Source organism: Sus scrofa, chromosome 13 (genome assembly GCF_054392235.1).
Source record: "Sus scrofa isolate SSC_HxYL_T2T_F1_AM1 chromosome 13, Sscrofa_HxYL_maternal_Yorkshire_Landrace_v2.0, whole genome shotgun sequence".
NCBI classification, from domain to species: Eukaryota; Metazoa; Chordata; class Mammalia; order Artiodactyla; family Suidae; genus Sus; species Sus scrofa.
The window spans coordinates 115192524-115213987 of NC_139395.1; the positions used below are offsets into that span (position 1 = coordinate 115192524).

Genomic DNA, 21464 nt, shown 5'->3' on the forward strand with positions numbered 1-21464 from the left:
GCCACAGACACCTGCCCATATTTCAACAAGTTATCTTTGATGCCTTCTGGAAGCCCATTCACTTCTGCTTATTGGGAAGTCTCCTGCCATTTCACCTTCTGCGATGACAGAGAAGGTGGTAGGAGGCCGCGAGTTCGAAACTTCAAAGGGAACTGCAAACCTGAACAGCAGAGTCAGAGCCCTCGCCAGCAGCAGGGCCTCCGGGGCTCCACTAGGACACTCTGTGTGTCTCCGTGGAAGGGTTGAGACCAGAGATGGCCTTTGTGGCTAAGTCCTAGCTCCTGGGGCGGCGGTAGGTCGAGGAGAGGCCAGTCCATCCGCGTTGCTCCTGAGGTATCATCAGAGCACACTTCCACGTGGCTCTGAGTCCTCATATCCTGCTGTTCTCGGGAGGTGTTTTCTCGTCGAGAGAGAGCTTTTGGGCCAGACGCTCGCTCTCCGCCTCTCAGCAGATCCAAGCAGGCCTCAGTTACAGAAAATCAAGGGACCGACCCTCTCCTCCTCCCTTTGCGAGCGTGGAGAAGTGCGTCCCTTCTCGCTTGCCTTATGCCTGGTGAGGCGGGGACCGCACTACCGTGCCGCCAGCCGGAGGGGGGGACGCTCACGTGCGGCCCTCTGCTTTCCAGCTGGTAGCAGTTGCTCCAGCGAAACCGCCGTTCAGACCGCCATGGTCAATATTATATTGTCCGGAGAGTTCGCACAGGAGGCAGAAACGACCATGCGTTCGAGCTCGGCCTCAAACGCGCCCCTTTCCGCCACCCCCCTCTCCCTTTGCCTGGACCGTCCGCAGCTGCTAGCGCGCCAGCAGCTGCCGAGCTGCCTCTGCTTTTGACAGCTCCACTAGAGCACCTCCCGGCCTTGAGTCTGGCTCAAGGGGCGGGACGGGGCGAGGCGGGGCGGGGCAAGCGCGCGCTGGGCGGGGCGAGCGCGAGCGGGAGCGCGAGGAGGGTGCGAGCGGGAGCGCGAGGAGGGTGCGCGCGAGCTGAGCCGAGCTGAGCGGAGAGAAGCTGGGAGGTGCTGGGGAGAGGCAGGCAGAGCCCCGCCGGCCGCCTGCGGCTCCGCGCCGATCGTGCTGCGTCCCCGGGCTCCGCGTAACCCCACTTCTGCCCAGGCTCTAGCAAAACTTTTATTCTCTGGGGCTCCCCGGGGTGTGTGAAGGACTCGGAGCGATCGGCCCGCTCTGCGCTCCCCTGCAGCGGCGACCGAGGGGACGTGCATCCCTCGCCTGCTAGGCTCTCGCGTCCCGCACTTCCTCACCTGCCGATCGCTCCGCGGAGCGGTGAGGGCACCCGAGGAGGGGCCACGCGGGCGCCAGCACCCCAGAACTCCCCCGCCCACCGCGGCAGATCCACTCGGCTCAACTTTAACTTGATCCTTCTCGTCCAGCCTCGGCACCCGCGACTGCTGCTGCCACCGCCGGCGTCTTGGCCGCCGCCGCCTCACAAAGGGAGGCGGCGCGGGCGGCGGGCACAGGCGCGGGTGCGCTGGGCACGAGCCTCCGGGCAGCCGAGGCCGGGAGACAAAAGGGAAACTGCCTTGTTCGCCTTGCCGGCTCCGAGCTGCCTGCTTATCTGCCTCCTGCTCCCCCCACCCCACTTTGCTACTGCTCCGCCTCCCTCCCCTCAGGCTGTCCCCGCAGTGCTCCGGGACCCAGCGAGCCTTCGGGGCGTGCGTCGCTGCTGGTGGTTGGGGCTCTAGCGATAATAAATGATAGAGGATACAATGACTTTGCTGTCTCTACTGGGTCGCATCATGCGCTACTTCTTGCTGAGACCCGAGACGCTCTTCCTGCTGTGCATCAGCTTGGCGCTGTGGAGTTACTTCTTCCACACGGACGAGGTGAAGACCATCGTCAAGTCCAGCCGGGACGCCGTGAAGATGGTGAAGGGCAAGGTGGCAGAAATCATGCAGAATGACCGACTGGGGGGACTCGACGTGCTGGAGGCCGAATTTTCCAAGACCTGGGAGTTCAAGAGCCATAACGTGGCTGTATATTCCATCCAGGGCAGGAGAGACCACATGGAGGACCGCTTCGAAGTTCTTACGGACCTAGCCAACAAGACGCACCCGTCCATCTTCGGGATCTTCGACGGTCACGGGGGCGAGGTAGGAGTTCTCTGAGGATTTGAATGTGTGTGCGTGTGTGTGTGTGTGTGTAGACAACAGGAGAGTTGTGTGCACAGCGGGGTAGGACCTGAGTGCGAGGGGTGTGGTAATGACCTGGTGGCAGGCTGGACAAAGCCACTAGTTCCGAATGTGGCGAAGTTGCCAAAAATACTGCTTGACCCAGACTTTTTGTACTGAGGGTCATTCATAACCCATTTCTTGCCTCATAATTTATGAGGTTTCCCAAGGCCGGAACCCCGCAAATGACTGTGCTAGTTTTGCTGGGAGAGTTGATGGTTTCTACAGTAAACTTTGGCCCTGGGCCTCAGCGCCCCTGTTGTGGGCGCTGAGGCCGAGCTAGGCACAAAGCAGGAAGAAAGTATCTTCGTTTCTCATCAGGGAAAAGGCAAAATCTGCAAAGCCGAGTCAGTGAGGGTTCAGTGAGGATGAAGGAAGCCGTGACTCCTTCCCATCGCTTTGGCTCTGAGGAGGAATCCAAGGAGCAGCTCTGCGCGTCTTCCCAATTCCATTAACTTTTTTGACAGCAGAGCTTCACTGGCTGCCTGCCTTTAGCCGATCGAGGTGCGGGACCAAGATGCCTCTGGCCTTTGCAGAGGTGGCAGTGCCCGCAGAGGCAGCGGTGCCCAGATCTCGCCCCGCGACCTGCCCAGCGTGGGACGCAGATATCTCCCTGCTTTAAATTCCTTTGTTTGACGTTCATGTGGGAGCAAGAGCTGATGTTAGAGGCCGGTTCAGGTCCCTCTCCTACATTTCTGCGGCACTCTGATTGCTCTCCCGGGCTCAGATTTCCTGGAGGTCGGGGCGAAAATTGACTTTGGTCCTTGGGCATCGGCGCAGGATAAGTGAGTGGCAAATGTGTCTCCAGCACTGTGTTCCAAAGAGCATTAAGCCGGCCACCCCATCTCTAAATTTGACAGTTTGGAAGAGTTTCATTGTTGCATTTACCGCCCCCCCCATACTTAATTGCTCATATCCTGGCTTTCCCCTTTGCCACCCCTTCTTCTTCATTCTACCCCCACCCGCCTGGCCGGGCACCAACCATACTCCCATCCAACTTTCCCCCAGTTCTCTATTTGGAGCCTCTGGTCTCTGGGTGGGCTGTAGGGGAGGTCATTCTCTTTGAAGCTTGTTCTTTGGCCTTTGTTTTGGGTGAAAACAATTGGTTATTTTAACTGCATTTTCTCTTTGATACAAAGTCACATCATCCACCACTCTGCTAGTCTTTCCAACATACTCTACCTACCTGCCTGGTAGAACCAACTCTGCTAGGAATGACAAACTTAGTTGGAAAATTTATTTCATAGAGCTGAAATCAGTTTTTCTTATTTTCCATCCACCCTAGCCCTTTCTGTGTTGTGTGTTTCAAAATGAAGTTTTCTCACTGATTGCAATTTTGTAGCCTCCCTTGTAGTGTGGAGTTCCTTCCTTTCCCCTTGTGTAGGCAGAAGATGTGAAGTAGAGGAAAGGGATGCTGTGTATTTGGGTGAAAACACATTTGCAAGACAAGGTTACCAGCATGACTGTTTCTTGGTTTGAGTCAGAATGTCTATATTTTCATTTTATGTGCCTCAACTGTAGTAAATTTCGTAATGCTTATATTTATTATATACTTTTATATTAAAATTGTTGGCAGACAATAATCTGCTTCTTGTCTTACAAAGCATAGTTTTATTCTTAATTTAAAGGCCTGGATACAGTATTAATGCGAAACTCAGGGTTGTGTTGTCTGGGTGTGCTGTATTGGCATGTTTTGAGCCTGCACGTGTAAGTGAATGAGTATTTTAAATTTTCTTCTATGTTGATATTCTAAAACCTAAATATTTGAAGGCTCCAACAGATTTCAGGTTGAAAAATTTCCACTCCTATCTTCTGGTAAATGTACCATTTTGAAAAGAGACATGCTTTTTTTAAACCAGAAGTATTTTACATGTATAGGGCTTTTCATTGAAATTTTAAATAATAAAGGAGAAGATCATCATTGTTAGTCAACCTGTGAAATACTGTGTCCTACATTACAAAACTTGATATTTGCAAAATAATTAATATCATCAGTACCCTGAAAAATAGAATAATTGTTCTGTGTATAACATCATATAGTATGTAGCCCATTCATTCATTGGCTTTGTTTTAGGGCAAAATAAGGAGTTATAAAAAGGAGCTATTTAATTGCTATTGGGAACATGATTGCAAATAGTCTTAGGTAATTTCTCTCTTGCATTTTCTCTCATTGAAAGAAAATCTCACCATCTAATTCTTATCTTTTGTGTTATTTAGCTCCTTTAATATTCACCAGAGGAGGGTGCCACTGTTTGATTTGTTGTAGATGGTAGTTATCTTCTTTCAGAAAAGAAGCTTTTCCAACTCTCTATTTTGTATATTGTCTGTAACATGGTACCGAAGATAAATTAAGAGTTTAATTTTATTTCTCATAATTCAGACTAATAAGATAGGCTGTTAAATAACAAGGCCATCTACAATAGTAGTGCTTTTTAGATACAGAAAGAACCTAAGCCACCTTATATATCCATTTCATCCTATTTTTAAAACATGTTTATTGATGGCAAGAGAAGTTGCGACCTTCCTCAGGCTACATGGTTAGTTCAATGACTTCAGTTCAGTGCTCTTTATATTAAACCAGTGGACAAGTTAGTTTGCATATTTACCTGGGTAAATGGCACACTAGAGGTACAAAGGTGAATGAGACATGATTTCCATCCTCAGAAAGTTTCAGTGTGATGAGAGCTATAGACCTGTGTACCAGAAATTATAGTCTCGGTGTGCTTAGGGTGTTATTGGAACACTGAGGAGAGTCCTTTAAATCAAACTGGGAGGTGGGAGGCCCTGGGAAAGACACCTTCAAGGCATCGTTTACTGCAAAGTTAAAAGTGTAGGCTTTGAATCTGTGCTCTGCCTTATACTAGCTGTGACCTTGGGCAAGTTGCTTAAGCAACTTTATCTGTGAGTTTTTCTTTTTTCTTTTTTCTTCTTTTTAGGGCCCCACCCATGACATATGAAAGTTCCCAGGCTAGGGGTCTAATTGAAGCTGCCGACCTGTGCCACAGCCACAGCAATGTGGGATCTGAGCTGTGTCTGCTACCTACACCACAGCTCGCAGCAACGCCAGATCCCCAACCCACTGAGCGAGGGCAGGGATCCAACTCACTTCCTCATAGATATTAGTTGGATTTGTTTCTGCTGCGCCACAACAAGAACTCCCTATTTGGAAAGTACGAATAATTCATCCAAGAATCACCTTCATCAGTTGTGTAATACCCTATCTAGAGAAATACTTGATGAAAAGAAGGATGAAGAAAAAGAAAGCTTTCAAGATCAAGAAGTCTACAGTATCGGGGTAACAGAATCCAAGAGATCCTACATGTGAAAGCTGCAGCTTTGATAACTAGAAAGGTTGTATTTGGGACACAGATAATTCATTAGGTATCCACCAAACTATTACTATTTGTTCTGACTTTTGGTGAACTGATTATTAATTTAGGATCCCAGATATTCTATCTTTGGGGAATCAGCATCCTGGCTTTTGGTGCAAATGTTCTGATTAGTGAAAAGGAGTATTATGTACGATTAATTAATAAATTGGTATTCTGATTTGTACTTAAGCTTCTTATACATTGGGTTAGCACAAGTTAGTTCTCTTGAGTCTGTTCAACTGTGGGGTTTTTTTTGTTTGTTTTTCGTTTTTGTTTTTTTGTTTTTGCTTTTTAGGGCCACACCTGTGGCATATGGAGGTTCCTAAGCTAGGGGTCTAATCAGAGCTACAGCTGCTGGCCTACGCTGCAGCCATAGCAATGCCAGATCCTTAACCCACTGAGCAAGGCTGGTGATTGCACCCACAGCCTCATGGTTTCTAGTCAGATTAGTTTGCACTGGGCCATGTTTCTTTCTTTCTTTCTTTCTTTCTTTTTTTTTTTTTTTTTTTTTTGTAATGGCCACACTCATGGCATATTGAAGTTCTTGGGCTAGGCAAGGGATTGAATCCAAGTTGCAACTGCTCCCTACACGGCAGCTGTGGCAGTGCTGGATCCTTTAACCCACTGTGCTGTGCCAGGAACAAACTCCCACCTCTGCAGTGACTCAAGTTGCTGCAGTCAGGTTCTGAAGCCATTGTGCCATAGTGGAAACTCCTCAATTGTGTATTTTTGACAAAGCTGTATCTTTGTACTTATTGCTGAGGACTCGGGATGGCTGTGACTTCTAGATGGATATTTTAAGGAGCCATATCGCACAGGTTCTATTGGCTAACTTCCTCACTTGATGCCCTTGGGCCCTCCAGACATTGGAACCAGCATACTATGAGTGGATGGTCGATTTTGTGTGTGTGTGTGTGTAAATCTATGGCAGTGATTGTTTTGCTGTATAACACAAATTAAAACAACAAAAAGGAAAAAAAAAGCTCAGATCGTATCAACTAATGTGGAATAGTTGAATTGTAAAATATTGTTTATCTAGGAAAATTACTTTTGGTGCTTATCTTTAATTTTTATCCATGGGCAAAAGGTGTTTTTGTTTTTTAAACTTTTTGTATTAGCTAGAATCAATATTACCAATCCTCTGAGGCACCTTTGTCAATGTTCACAGCTAAAACCTATTTAGAAGAGCAATTGTTATGGCTCTACATGCTTATGGGCATTACTGCATTAAAGGTTGTATATCATTGTATCATACAGCTGACACACAGCTTGGCCAGTGGTTTAAGCTTAGTGTTCCACACGTCACATCAGAGAGAAGCTGTACTCAGATGCTTGTCAGGGGCTATAGTCATGAGACTTAGCACTTCTCAGAAGCTCAGAAGAAAAACTACTTATGGAGGGTTGCCTGAAGGATATATACAGCCCAGTTCTTTAGATCAATGGTTCTTAACTTTTCTTGAGTCATTCTTCTCTTTGAGGATGTTATGAAACTACAGACATATCCCCCCAAAAAATGGACATGAGCATCAAGTTTTGTTTATAATTCCAAAGAGAAGTGGATGCCTGAAGCCACTGGATTTTAGGTTAGCCTAGGTAGAATAAAATCTGTTTCTGATAAATCTAGACCTGCAGGGAGCTGTGTACGTGGACCGCACCTTGCCCTGATCACTTTCTCTCTGTCATTTTGCATTGACTTGTGTGCTGGTGTTTGCCTGTGAGGGTTGTTAATGAGGGATGATCTTCCAAGGCTCTCTGACCAATGCAATTGCAGGGATGTCCTTTAGGTCTTTTATTTGTTACATTATATAGTATCCTCTTTAGGAGGACTGGGAGTTCTCCCAAAGCTTTTTGTTTTTATCTTAAGGGTGCTGAATCATATAACTGATTGGATCATCCTATGTTTGTTGGATGCTAGAAGGGTAAGAGCCAAACCTCTGACCTACCTATACCAAGTGCTCAGAATTTTATTAATTTGGTACATGAACTTCACTCCCAGGACAGCTTATCTTTCCTACATTTAGTTTTCTTTTGTCCCATTTTTCTCTTTTCTTAAATTTGTCATTTTATCTTGTGGTGTGTATATTTATGTAAGTTTCACTGGATCCTTTCTGAAATAAGATATGCTAGTTCCAAATAAATAAATTATAAGTAGCACAATGAATGATCTGCTTTCCAGACATTACAGCTGCTGTTAGCAAATGTTGGGACTCCCACATTACTGATATACAAGAGGCCTGTGGATTTATTGTGGACAAATGCCTTATGGTTTAAGAGAAAATTCAGGTTATTTTGGTTTAAAATGGTACATTAACATTTCTGTTCCCCCCCCAATGGTACATTAACATATTTTCCCTTTAATAACCAACCCTTGTCCTATGCTTAGCAACTGTTTGTAGGTGAATGTGGGATCCTGACTTCTGACCTTCGTGTATCTTCTGAAGTGATTGTTTAGAAATTCAGTTTAATTAACCCAACATTTTCTGTATAGTCTGCGGCATGTGGCAAACAGTATTATGATTTCTGTGATGCCCAGGAGGAATTAGTACAGTCTCTGCCCTCCGGGAACATTCCATCTACTTGAAGAGATGAGTTTTTGTTATTGTTTTTTTAAAGTGGAACTATAAGATGCAGTTGGACCACCAAAAAGAGTGATGGCCTGACTGAGGGTGCTTGGGGGATCTTGGATAATTTTGAAGAGGAACTGACATTTGACTATATCCTAGTATTTTAGCAGACAGAGATTTGGTGGAGGGAGGATGAAATGATGACATTACAGGTAGAAGAAGTGTGAAAATGAAATAGAGGAAGTAAAATGCAGGCACAGTTGGAAAAACTAAAGGTAGCTCCATTTATTTAGAGCAGGCTTTCCCCATCTGCTGTTATCTAGAAGCCCACTCATTTTCTTCCATATTTAAGTACCTTCTGTTTTATGATATACTTTATATTGTTTTTTAGATCATGTATTTTTTTAAAGTTACGTATATTTGTTTAAAAAAGAAACTTCATATCTGCGCTGTGAGAGGAAAATCCATAAAATGAAATTCTTGGCCTCCAGCTTGCTAATAAGCTGTGTCCATCTTGATGGACTGGGGTGATTCTTAAAAGGTTCTTCTCCTAGATTCTGGTTGCCTCTAGAGTCCCTCTGTCCCCTGCCCCTTGCTCTTTATGAGCACAAAGGTAGCTTTTAACATTGAATTGTTGGCCGTAATTTGAAGTGAGGCAGGCTGCTTGCTCCTTTTGCAGGTAGAAGGGACCTCTGGTGATGCCACCCTTTGAGGAATCCTGGTTTGGAACAGCTTTTCACTGTGACTCTTGTGACAGATATGATTTCATGTGTGATGCACACGTAGAGTTCTGAGCAGTTCCTAATGTTCTGGCATAAGTTCTTTCCCCATTTCTTTCTTTCTTTTTTTTTTTTCCATCCCCATTTCTAATGCAGGTAAATGAGAAGACATTATAGTAATAAACCAGAATGCTTTCTAGCTTAGTTTAAAAAGTAAATAATTCATAGGTTTTGGTACTTGAGCCATTATTGGTCACAGATTGTGGCTACTTACAATGACGAGCACAGTAAGTGTACTGGGACCGATACTTGAAGAGCCTTGCCTGAAGTTTGCTTACAGTACACACTGGTGAAGAGTTGAAGATGCTGCTGGAACTGTTGTCAGCCCTCAGACTGAAAGCCATGCTGAGGAGTCAGGCCATGTGCTACAGATAATGGAGAACACTGGATATTTTTGAGCAAAGGAATGGCTTTTATATCCATGCTTTTGAGGTCCTGTTCCCCTAATCTGTATAGAAGATTGATGTGGATGAGCAAGATACGGAAGGGGGGTGTGTGTGTGAGTGTGTCAGTTGGGAAGCTTGGGCCAGAGCAGTGAAAAAAAAAACTCAGGAATGTGGGCTGTTGCTGAAAGAGGGGAAAAGATGTACTGGAGACCCTCTGAAGTAGTAAGATTGCTATTGGGGCTCCCAGTGTGACACCATCAACATGGAAGAGGGCAGCTGATGAAAGAGGAAATTTGGGTAATAGTGAGAATAGTCTGAGTTTGGCTATACATTTGTTTCCCTTTTTCCCTTATGTTTAGACATTTTCTAGGGTTCATAAGATGTTCATTTAGCTTCCTAATTTGTGAAATATTATTTGTCATACCTTATCTAAAGGTATGGACACATTTTAAAACAATGAAAATATGCATTATGTATAATATCTGGTTTATTCCAATGGAAAGGCATTTATTACTATTTTACTATATTACCAGGAATAATTTAGGTTTTGTTGCTAGGTATATCTTTTCCAAGACTAAAAAACTGCACAATCTCTTCATGTCACTTAATTGATTGTCTTTCTCTGACACTGATTTTAAAATAAAAAATATGTATAGTGTTCAGTATCAGATGAAAATATTTCCCAGGCTCTGTCCAGTTTAAATATAGGCACATATATCATTAGGGACTAAGTTTTTTTGAAAGTATTATTTTAATTTTGAGTGTTAACATTTGAAGCATTTGTTTTATTCCTATTTTCTGTTTTGATCTTGAACTACTTCAGTAATATATTTTGGGGGCTAAGTTTTTATTACTATTTTAATAATTCTATTTAATAAATATTTAAAAAGTCTGCAGCAAATTAAACATATTTAGAAATATACTAATTTTAAAATTAGAAAAGTATTCTCACTATATGATAGTATAGAAAAGAAAAAAAAATCACTCCAAATTTCATTATCCTGTCACATCCACTATTATGATTTTGGTGTATTATTTGCTAATCTTTTTTATGTGTATTTAAAATATAATAATTTTACATTGTTATAATGTTATATATATGGTTTTAAATCTTGACTTTTTTTCATTGTGTATAATTCTATAAACCCATATTTATTTTGTCTCGTAATTCTTTATTATATCTCTAATGTATTTTTTATGATGGAGTAATATTTTACTGAGTGGATATTTGATAAATTACTCATTTGCTTCCTTATTGGTATACATTTAGGTTCCTCTACCTTTTCATCATTATAAATAACATTGTAATAAGTGTTTTTGAGGTTTTACTCTATTTTGGATTATTTCTCCAGGGTAGATTTCCAGAAGTGGGATTTCTAGATCAGAGGAGAAGTAAAAAACCCACTATTATTGATAATAATACCTGCAGTGACAGTGATCGAATATGGAAAATATGTCAGGGAGTTCCTGTGATGGCTCAGCGGTAATGAACCTGACTAATATCCATGAGGACTCGGGTTCAATCTCTGGCCTCATTCAGTGGGTTAAGGACCCAGCATTGCCTTGACTGTGGTGTAGGTCACAGATGTGGCTCAGATCTGGCATGGCTGTGGCTGTGGTGTAGGCCAGCAACTGCCGCTCCCATTCAACACCTAGCCTGGGAGCTTAGGTGTGCTGTGGGTGTGGCCCTAAAAAGACCAAAAAAAAAGCCAGATAGTGTTTAAAGTGCTTTATATTATCTACTTTTAATTATCACAACAATTTTTATGTTAGGTGCTATGTTAGTCACATTTTACATCTGTAGAAATTAAGGCACTGAGAGGTTAAGTAATTTACCCAATGACTGTCCACACCTTATAGGTGGTGAAACTAGGATTTGAAACTGGGATTCAGACTTAGAGCTATTTACCTCCAAAGCCTGTGCCATCATTTTCTGGTTGAAGCTCTACACATTTCATAATTTGGTCAATAAAGTACAGATAGTGTTGTTAAGTGGATACTGCCTGGTCTGTGAGTGTTGGTCAGTGAGACAGAGTTTCTTCTTTGATGGCTTTGTCCCTGTGTCCTTGTGATATGTTGCACTTAAAAATTCTATGCTGGAAACTTTGGTAGGAAGATCTTATAATGACCTGAGAAAGTCCTGAAGTTAAAAAAAATTGTTGTCAAAAGTTAGAGCAAGTGGTGATTCTCACTTAAATAGCCGTTCTGATCCATTCCCCTTCTTTGTTGGCAGAATCTCTCTTCTGCTATGGAGAATCTCTAACATTTTTGCCTGCTGGCTCGTGAAAGGCTTGCGTAGACGTTACGGTGGCATTGACATAACCTTTCTCAATACACAGTAATGATTTATGTTTTATATTTTGGGTCTTTTTTCTTTTTCTTTTTTTTCTTTCTTTCTTTTTTTTTTTTTTTTTTGGTCTTTTAGGCATATGGAGGTTCCCAGGCTAGGGGTCCAATTGGAGCCACAGCTGCAGGCCTACGCCACAGACACAGCAACATCAGATCCAAGCTGCATCTGCAAGCTACGGCACAGCTCGTGTTCACAGCAACACTGGGTCCTTAACTCACTGAGTGAGGCCAGGGATTGAACCCTTGTCCTCATGGTTGCTAGTCGGGTTTGCTAACCACTAAGCCACAACAGGAGCTCCCTGTTTTATTTTATTTTATTTTAAAGTACCAGAGGCTTAACTTTAGGATAAGTATGTAGGGGTATGTGTGTGTTTGCATAATTCTCTTTGCACTGAAACGAAGCACTTTCTTTTTATTTGCTTTTTTTTTTAGAGGACCAAACTAATTTCCTAATATGTAAATAATTATTAATTTTAAATAGCAAAATATTATTTTCTTGGTTGTGTATAATACTGAGTTGGTATGTTTAGTTTGAGTAAATGCTGAGTCTTGTGTTTTCATTCCAGAAGCCTACTTGAGACTTTGTTCTTATTCAACCTTAAGTCAAATCCAGGCTTTGATGATGGCTAGTTATAATGTAAGGCTGTTTTTAATGTAAGTCTCCAAAGGCAGAGCTTAAGTAAACAAGGGAAGCTATCATTTTAAAAATAGTTAATGGGGAGTTCCCGTAGTGGCACAGTGGTTAACGAATCCGACTGGGAACCATGAGGTTGCAGGTTCGATCTCTGGCCTCGCTCAGTGGGTTAATGATCTGGCGTTGCCCTGAGCTCTGGTGTAGGTTGCAGACGCGGCTCGGATCCCGCGTTGCTGTGGCTTTGGCGTAGGCCGGCGGCTACAGCTCCGATTAGACCCCTAGCCTGGGAACCTCCATATGCCGTGGGAGCGGCCCAAGAAATAGCAAAAAAAAAAGAAAAAAGTAAAAAAAAAAATAAAAATAAAAATAAAAAATAAAAATAGTTAATGGCACTGTAATACCCTCATAGCTTTCTTTTATACTTGTAGGCCCTCCTTTGAAACATACAAAGTGGAGTTCCCAAAGCGGAAGTGAATCTGACTAGGAACCATGAGGCTGCCAGTTCGATCCCTGCCCTCACTCAGTGGGTTAAGGATCCAGTGTTGCTGTGAACATGTGAGCTGTGGTGTAAGCTGCAGATGCCGCTTGGATCTGATGTTGCTGTGGCTGTGGCATAGGCTGGCAGCTGTAGCTCCAACTGGATAGACCCCTAGCCTGGGAACCTCTATATGCTGCGTGTGAGGCCCTAAAAATCAAAAAAAAAAAAAAAAAAAAAAAAAAAAAAGGACAAAACAAAGCATTTACAGTAAATATTCACATAGAGAAAAATTATGCATTCTGAAAATTGATATCCTTTCAATAAAGTTGAAGTCTGTGCTATGAAAAGCTGTACTTGAAAAGTGGAGATACAGTACTTTACATCTGACAACTAAATCTATTTAAAAAATCCCTTTTTCTTTTCTTTTTACGGCTACACCTGCGGCATATGAAAGTTCTGGTCTAGGGGTCAAATCAGAGCTGCAGCTGCCGGCCTACACCATAGGGATCTGAGCTGCATCTGTGACCTATATTGCAGCTGGTGGCAATGCCAGATCCTAACCGACTGAGCAAGGCCAAGGATCAAACCCACATCCTCACAGATACTAGTCTGGGTTCTTTACCCGCTGAGCCACAACGGGAACTCCTGTAAAAATCTTGATTATTTGATCTCTCTGGACATTTTTTTTCCCCCTGTCTGTGTTTAGTGAGAATGGGGCCCAATTTAATGAAACTTTAGGTGCCTCCAGCTTTTCTAGAATGAGAGAACGCTTTGGCAATTGAGTCTTAAGAGTGAGATTTTTTTTTCATCCATTTCTAGAAGACAAGGGAGTTCCGTTTAATGCTGGTCATGGGCCACTCAGAGGTTGGGATCATTGCATATAATTGTGTGAGATGTATATTGTGCAAAGATACCAGACACCGTTTAGAGAGACACCATTTTCTAATGTGTACAAAAGAACTGTCTGCTCCCTAAGCTAGGCATCTCTGGGCCTGTAATCACTTGGGAAGGGTGCCTTTTTCTAATTTGTGCAAAAGTGAAAGTCACCATGGCAATGGACTGTATTTGTGAGCTTTACTTTCTTTACCATACCATCCATCATTGTTACCCTCCTTGTTCTGCTCCTTTGTGAACAGCTGACAGATAATCTGTGTCTTAGTTGCTAAGCCAAAGACCAGTTACCCATTGCACATTATGTCAGCAAACCTTATGACTTCCCTGGAGAAGTGAACACTTACTTGCATTTGCTTTTCAGTGTTTTCGGTCAATATAAATGTGAGTGGGGATTTAATGCACTGTAGCAATAAATCTTAAATGTTTCAAATGGTATTTTTTTTTTTTTTTTTTTTTTTTTTTTTTTTTGTCTTTTTGCCTTTGCTAGGGCTGCTTCTGTGGCATATGGAGATTCCCAGGCTAGGGGTCGAATCAGAGCTGTAGCCACCAACCTATGCCACAACCACAGCAACACCAGATCCGAGCCGTGTCTGCAACCTACACCACAGCTCATGGCAACGCTGGATCCTTAACCCACTGAGCAAGGCCAGGGATTGAACCCGAAGCCTCATGGTTCCTAGTTGGATTTGTTAACCACTGAGCCACAACAGGAACTCCTCAAATGGTATTTTTTAAAATGATTTTTATTTTTTCCATTATAGCTGGTTTACAGTGTTCTGTCAATTTTCCACTGTATAGCAAGTGATCCAGTCACACTTTTTCTCACATCATTGTCCTCCATCATGTTCCATCATAAGTGACCAGATATAGTTCCCAGTGCTATATAGCAGGATCTCATTGCTTATCCATTCCAAAGGCAATAGTTTGTGTCTATTAACCCCAGATTCCCAGTCTATCCCACTTCCTCTTCCTCCCCCTTGGCAACCACAAGTCTGTTCTCCAAGTCCCTGAGTTTCTTTTCTGTGGAAAGGTTCACCAAATGGTATTTTTAATAGGACAGTCTATATTCAGCACTACTTTTGTACGGTAAAATTTTAAATCTAAAAACATTGAAAAATTTTTATTCTCTTAGTTATAGAATTGCTATAGGGCAGAAACTGTTTTATTCTGATAAGTATATACCATTTCTTTTTGATCTAGTAAGTGCTTTCATTTTTCTTAAATTAAATAAGTTAACTCTTGGTTATATTACTCACTAGATATTTTCTGGCCAAACAAGTTTCTTAACTGACACTGTCAGGATTTTATGGAAATTGAGACAAAATAGGATTTTGATCATACTGTTTGCTTTTTTTGGCCACTCCCATGGCATGCAGTACTTCCTGGGCCAGGATTGAAGCTGTGACAATCCTGGGCCAGGATTGAAGCTATGACAATGCTGAATCCTTAATTGCTAGGCCACCAGGGAACTCCCTGTTTGCCTTTTTGATCCCTAGTATAATGAGGTGAATTTGCTGTAAGAACTGATTTGCATAGATATATGATAAATATAACTGTCCCAGAATTTGGGATTAAGAAGTTTTTACTTCTCTTTTATTTTAACACTTAGATGTTTTTCTAAATTTGTATTTAGCAAGAAGATAAATTTTCTCTTTAGATCTGGCAGGGATCTTGAATTGTCATATAATCCAAATATAGTGCCTAAGGCTTCACAGCTACATGAATAATCTATTTTTAAAGACTTTCTTCGAGGAGATTCCACATTGTCCTTGGGGAATTTTTTCTTAATCCTCGCTCAGCAAAATCATCTTTATATGTGACTTGAGTCCCTTTGGTTTAAGCGTATATCTTTTAGTCTGGCCTCAACAGGGATAAATTAGGATTAGGTTGTTACCATTTGTAAATCAGTACGACTATGGTAATCAAAAATCTCCTCTCCCCCATATTAAATAGGTACATCAAATTTATGGGAGAAGCAGTTATCTAAAAAAAGAAGATACAAGGTAATTTCTGCCAAAGACAGAATAGTTCCCAGATGATCAATAATACCTCTTCTTTGTAAAGAGCTAGTTTGGCAATAAAGGAAATGTGCTCTTCCAGTTTTATAGGTTGGCTGGTTTTATCATTTATGTTCTTTGTCAGTAGCTTATGCTATAGCTGGAGTAAATGTGAGCTGCATATCTAGCTGGTGCATTATTTGGAAGTTTTTGGTTGCAAGTGACGGAATATTCAAGTGGAAGCAGCTTACGCATCAGGGACATTTATTGTCTCATGTAACAGAAGGCCTGGAGGTAGGTGTTTCCAAGGTTGGTTGATTCAGCAGCTCGGTGACTTCAAGTCTTTATGTAACTACCTCCAGGGACATGAAAAAGAAACTGTAGTTGTCATGTGTTCTTAAAGCTTGAGGAAACACTTCCTAGAAAGTACCCCTCACATCTCCTAGGCTAGAATTGTGTACATGTCTAAACCAATGGTTTGGCTATGGGAATACTGTCACAATGGTGATGAACTCTGACCCAACATAATTCACTCTGGGTCTAGGGAGGAGCCCAGCCTGAGAGAGTCATGGAGGTCATGACAGCTTAGGAAGGTGAACAAGCCCAGAGTTTTGTTAGTTAGAGGAAAAGGAAGTGGCAATGGTTGTCGAGTGGGCCGTAGAGATTGGCAGGGAGTTCATAAAAAGTAGCCTGAAACATTTGTCCACTGCAAAGTATTTAAAACTGACATGGGGGGAAATTTAGCCATAGAAAATGGTAAAACCATCTTGTTTTGGATTGGCTTTGGGTGACTTTGCCTGGGAGTTGAGATATAAATTTGGTATTTTAGGGTCTAGGAAGTTTTGAGAATTTGTTAGTAGGTAGTTTTCTACTTTTCAGCCTTTCTGTTCTGTGTAAAGTAATAATGGGGTGAGGAGGGTGCTGCATGTTTAGAGAACAACAGGTGGGTTTTTTTTTTCATCTAATATATGACTGTGGCTTTTGTATAGTTAATGCTATTGGTAAATGTGGAAGTAACACGGCAGTTCTTTTGTTGGCTATGCGTTTCTATTTTACTGTCTTGTTTTAGAAAACGAATTTGTTGGTAAACTTAGTAGGAATTTTGTCCCTTAAATGTTAAGTATAATAAGTTTTATTATTTTATTTAAAAATATTTGAATCTGCTCCAGGCCAAAGAGAAGAGATTTCTGGAAAGTTCAATATTTTTGTGCACATTTTGGAAGGGGGACATCATGGCAGTGGTCTAGGCTATGGGGACAAGGCAGGGCCTTAAAGTCTTCAGATTTCACTGTAGGCCAGATGCGTGCACTTGGAGTAAATTCTGTGTATGCGGATAGAGTGCCCATCCTACTGCTGCTGTAATTTGGTAACAGTGAGGGTATCTTTTTGTTGTTTTCCTGACTGATTATTGCCAGCCTATGGAAGTACTTACTGACTAAACTTCCCATTTAGTTTTAATAGTTTTTCTGATATTCACTCTCTACTTTTTTTCCATAAAGATATACAATCACATTGTCTACAGATAACATAGTTGTGTTTCCTACTCTCTAAATAGTTAATGCTTTTTCTATCCTGCCTCAATGCATTAGTTAGAACAGAACAATGTTCTGTAATACTCATGTTTTTGTATTTGAGATTATTTAAAAAGTTTGAGATTAGGGAAATGTGAAATGGCTTCAGTTTATGGATAGCAGGGCTGAAGTTTCTCTTTTGTTGTTTTTTGTTTGTTTTTGGCTGTGCCCCCAAACAAAACATGCTTAAGTTCCTGAGCCAGGAATCAAACCTGTACCACAGTAGTGACCCAAGCCACAGCAGTGACAACGCCAGATCCTTAATTGCTAGGCCACCAGAGAACTCCAGGGCTAAAGTTTCTTTACTCATGTAATGAAAGATGAAAACCCATGGTAAAGTAAGAGCCAAAGAAGAAAGGATATTCTAGGGATAGTAATATAGAGACTGAACAGTCACAAGAATGGACTAGAACTTAGTGTAAATATGATGCTGAAAACAAGAGTATATAGCTTACATGAAGGAAAGAACTCTGTCCTTTCTTCCTTGGGGAAAGATTGTCATCACTAGGTCCATCTCATGGAAATGTCCTAGGAAGCATTAGTCTAAACAGTAGTACAATGTGTAATATGCCTGATACTGATTCTTCTAGGGAAGTGAGATACACATAGGAGTTCCTCCTCCTGGTCCCAGAGGAGTGGGAGATCTGGAGCCATCTTCCCCTTGCATCTCTGGCAGTTTTGGTGAAGGTTCTTCTTTTTTTTCCCTGTGGGATTTCAAGAAGATTCTAGCCCTGATTTCTACTACCTCTCTTGTAAGAGAACTGCAGCTGGTTGTGGAAGAATCTCATACTGATTGGGGTTAGGTCCTCTGAGTAAAAAGACAAGATCATGTAGAACCAAAATCTCCCTGGAAAGATCTTTCAAACTGACCATAAAAAACAGTGTATGTGATGTTGTGCCTTTTATTCTGTAGAGCAAGATGTAGTTATAAATGTATAATATCCCAAGTAGTGTATATTATAGAATAAAGTACAGTGTATGCATGTAAAATATATTTATTTCAAGGTGTTTTAAATGATATCAAAGAGTATCTTGGATTTCTGGAAATTTATAAATGGTGTCATTTCACTATACCAGCTGTAAGATAATAGAATAAGAAATTTAAGAATATTTTGAGGTTTTCGGGTGGTAATGGGGACATATGTCTTTTAGAAAGAACGAGTTATATTTCTGTGTGATCACTTTGGGAAAATTTAGTTTCTTAAAGTTTTAAAGATACAAAGCAGAATAAACATGTGGCTTTTTAGAGTTAGAAGTAAGATTAATTTATCCCGATTATTTTGAAAGTCAGTTTTAGAAAGATAATTACAATGCCATATTGAGTACTTTATTTTTGATCTAAGTGCCAGCCATATCTTTGACACCAGATGGGAATATAGAGATGGGCTCTCAGCCTGGTAATTTATATTCATAAATACATAGAAACAGTTTATACTTGCTGTTTGTTTCTTGCCTATGGCTGGAGATCCTGGGGGATTTTATTCTCCAGCGGTTTTAGGAGAGAGACTAATCAGGGGTTCTGACCTTTCCCACTTTCCTGGTGTCTCTCCTGAGCACCCGTTATGGTACCTCAGGCCTAAACTGCTTTGATAAATGTCAGGTCCTGGGTTTGTCTAAGAATGACACTTTTTGAGCAGCCAGGAATTCTTGGAAAGGAAGCTTGTATTTTAAATATTGACGAGGTCCAGGTGATTGCTGATGAAGAAATAACATGGGTAAAGACCTGGGATGCAGGCAGTGGCCAGAGAGGCTTTCTGCACTTTCCTGTTAGAGCCACAGACGCTGCTCTGATCCACGGAGTCACATAGCAAGGGAAATTGTTTATCCCCAAAGGATTATGTAATGCTAGCAGTTTTAGACGTGAAAGGGTTCAGGCAGGTATGTACTTTGGAAATATTGCTTGAGGGAATTCTTTGATGGAAAGGACAGTTAGGTTTTTTGTTTTTGTTTTTTTTTTTTAAATTCACTCTCAAAAACTGAGTAACAGTGAGAGTGCCCAACTGATGTTTCCACTTTACCAGAGAGAAGCCCTCATCCCTAGCCGTTATGGTGAGTGTATGTTATGGAGATTAGGACATTCACTTTCTTAATTTAAAAAAATTTAACATTGGAGTTCCCGTTGTGGCTCAGTGGTTAACGAATCCGACTAGGAACCATGAGGTTTTGGGTTCGATCCCTGGCCTTGCTCAGTGGGTTAAGGATCCGGCGGTGCCATGAGCTGTGGTGTAGGTTGCAGACGAAGCTCGGATCCCGCGTTGCTGTGGCTCTGGCGTATGCCCGGCGGCTACAGCTCCGATTTGACCCCTAGCCTGGGAACCTCTATATGCCGCAGGAGCGGCCCAAGAAATGGCAAAAAGACAAAAAAAAAAGAAAAAAAAATTTAACGTTGATATAATATTATTATCTGATACACAGTCCTTATTCTAATTTTTCCTATTGTTCCAACTGTTTTTTTTAAAAACAGCTTTATTGAAGTGTTTGGCATACAATAAACTGCAATATTTGATATATACAATTTGATTAGTTTTATATGTATGTGAAACCATCACCACCATCAAGATAATGATGAGACATCAATCACCCTCAAAAGTTTCTTCACACCCCTTTGTAATACCTTTCTTCCAGTGTTCTTCTCCGATCCCTCTGTCCAGGACTGGGCAACCATTAATATGCTATCACTATAGAGTTGGCTTGCGTTTTGCAAATGGAATTTGTATAAATGGAAATACACAGTATGTTCTTCCTTTTATCCTGGCTTGCCCCCCACCTGAGCCCCTCAGCATTGTCAATGAAATTCATCTGTGTTATTGCATCTGTCAGTAGTTCATTCATTTTTATTGCTTAGAATTCTGTTGTATGGATATACCAGAATTTGAACATCCATTCACATGTTGTTGGACACTTGAATTGATGCCAGTTTTTACCTGTGAACATTCATGTACAAGTCTTTGTATTGAAATATGCTTTCATTGCTCTTGGGTAAACACCTAGGAGTAGAACGGCTGGATCACATGGTAGGTGTATATTAACTTTTTAAAAAACTGTCCAGCTGCTACTCCAAAGTGGTTGTACTGTCTTACATTTCCATCATTGGTGTCTGAGAGTTCTGCTTGCTCCACATCATAGCCAGTCTTTAATTAATTAATTAATTAATTAAGGCCACACCCAGGGCATATGGAAGTTTCTGGGCCAGGGATTGAATCCGACCTGCAGCTGTGACCCACACTGCATCTGTGGCAATGCTGGCTCCTTTAGCCTACTGCAGGTGAAGCCAGGGATCGAACCTGTGCCTCCACAGCGACCTGAGCCACTGCAGTTGGATTCTTAACCCGTTGTGCCAAAGTGGAACTCTAGCCAGTCTTTTAAATTTCAGTATTTCTAGTAGTTGTGAAATGGCTTCCCAATGTGGCTTTAGTTTGCATTTCCCTAATGACTAATGATATTGAGTATTTTTTAATGTAATTTTTGGAAGATGGTTTTCTTTTGAAAACCCTGAAGAGGGTGGTTATCGAATCTTGGTTTTCTTTTAAAATCTCACTTTTATTCTTGTCTTTATGGTGTGAGTGAAAAAAGGGAATGAGAAGTGAAAGGGATAGAGTAATTAGACATGACTCTCTCTTACTGAAAGGAGAGAGGCCAGGAGTACAGCCTCAAAAATAAGAGGTGTTAAGAGGTTGCACAGGGTAACCAAGAAGTCAGATGAAATAAGGAGAGCAGAAGAGAAAGACCAGGGCCTGTGATTACTAAGGACAGTTTGTATTTTTAGCTTCTTTCATGTTCTTAAAACCACATGTTCTTGTATTCCAAATGAAAAATCTGAATGTGACTTTTCTTAGAAAAGTGCCTTTGAGAGCAAAGACTGTAGATACTGCTTCTGCTTTCTGTCTACTTACTTGTTTCCTATTGTCACACCTTTTTTTTTTTAAAAGGTCTCCAGGGGCCTCATAATTGTTATGTGTGATGGCTTGTTTTCAGCCCTTATTTTCTTAGATTTTTCTACGGGATTCGGCTTTCTTGACCACCTCTGTCTTCTTAAGACTAATCTCCTCAGCCTTAGTGACATACTTATGTTGTTTTGTTTTGTTTTTCTCTTGCTCCTCTGACTTCTGTGAGGTTTTCACTTCCTTATGAATCTGGGTTTTGAGGACGGCTGTGTGCTGGTTCCATTGTTTATTTGCACCAGAACCTTTGCAACTTCCATGGACTCAGCCATCCTTTCTGAGCAGAGCACGTCCCTTCTCATCCTGAGCCCACACC

The 21464-nt window shown here is 41.7% G+C and overlaps 2 protein-coding genes across 3 annotated transcripts in view; both read left to right on the forward strand.

Annotated features, from left to right (window-relative positions):
- PPM1L (protein phosphatase, Mg2+/Mn2+ dependent 1L) overlaps positions 1-21464 on the forward strand; it is a 336602-nt gene that overhangs the window by 19449 nt on the left and 295689 nt on the right. Inside the window, exon 1 of one of the 2 annotated variants that reach the window (XM_021069737.2) lies at positions 928-2106. The exons of the other annotated variant lie outside the window; for it this stretch is intronic. Coding sequence (XP_020925396.2) covers positions 1708-2106 — 399 coding nt within the window. The 5' untranslated portion in view covers positions 928-1707. Of the gene's footprint in view, positions 1-927; positions 2107-21464 lie in introns of those variants that run through there. 2 annotated transcript variants of the gene reach the window in all.
- LOC146397566 (uncharacterized) lies at positions 104-6537 on the forward strand. The gene is made up of 4 exons (XM_084989969.1): positions 104-241; positions 410-553; positions 634-5143; positions 5874-6537. Exons 1-3 carry the CDS (start codon positions 104-106, stop codon positions 994-996), a joined length of 645 nt encoding a protein of 214 aa, XP_084846095.1. The 3' UTR covers positions 997-5143; positions 5874-6537.

Coding starts and splice junctions, on each gene's coding strand:
- LOC146397566 (XM_084989969.1), top strand. CDS start 104: ATGACAGAGAAGGTGGTAGGAGGCCGCGAGTTCGAAACTTCAAAGGGA. Junction 242..409: donor CTGTGTGTCTCCGTGGAAGG/GTTGAGACCAGA, acceptor TTTCTCGTCGAG/AGAGAGCTTTTGGGCCAGAC. Junction 554..633: donor TCTCGCTTGCCTTATGCCTG/GTGAGGCGGGGA, acceptor TCCAGCTGGTAG/CAGTTGCTCCAGCGAAACCG.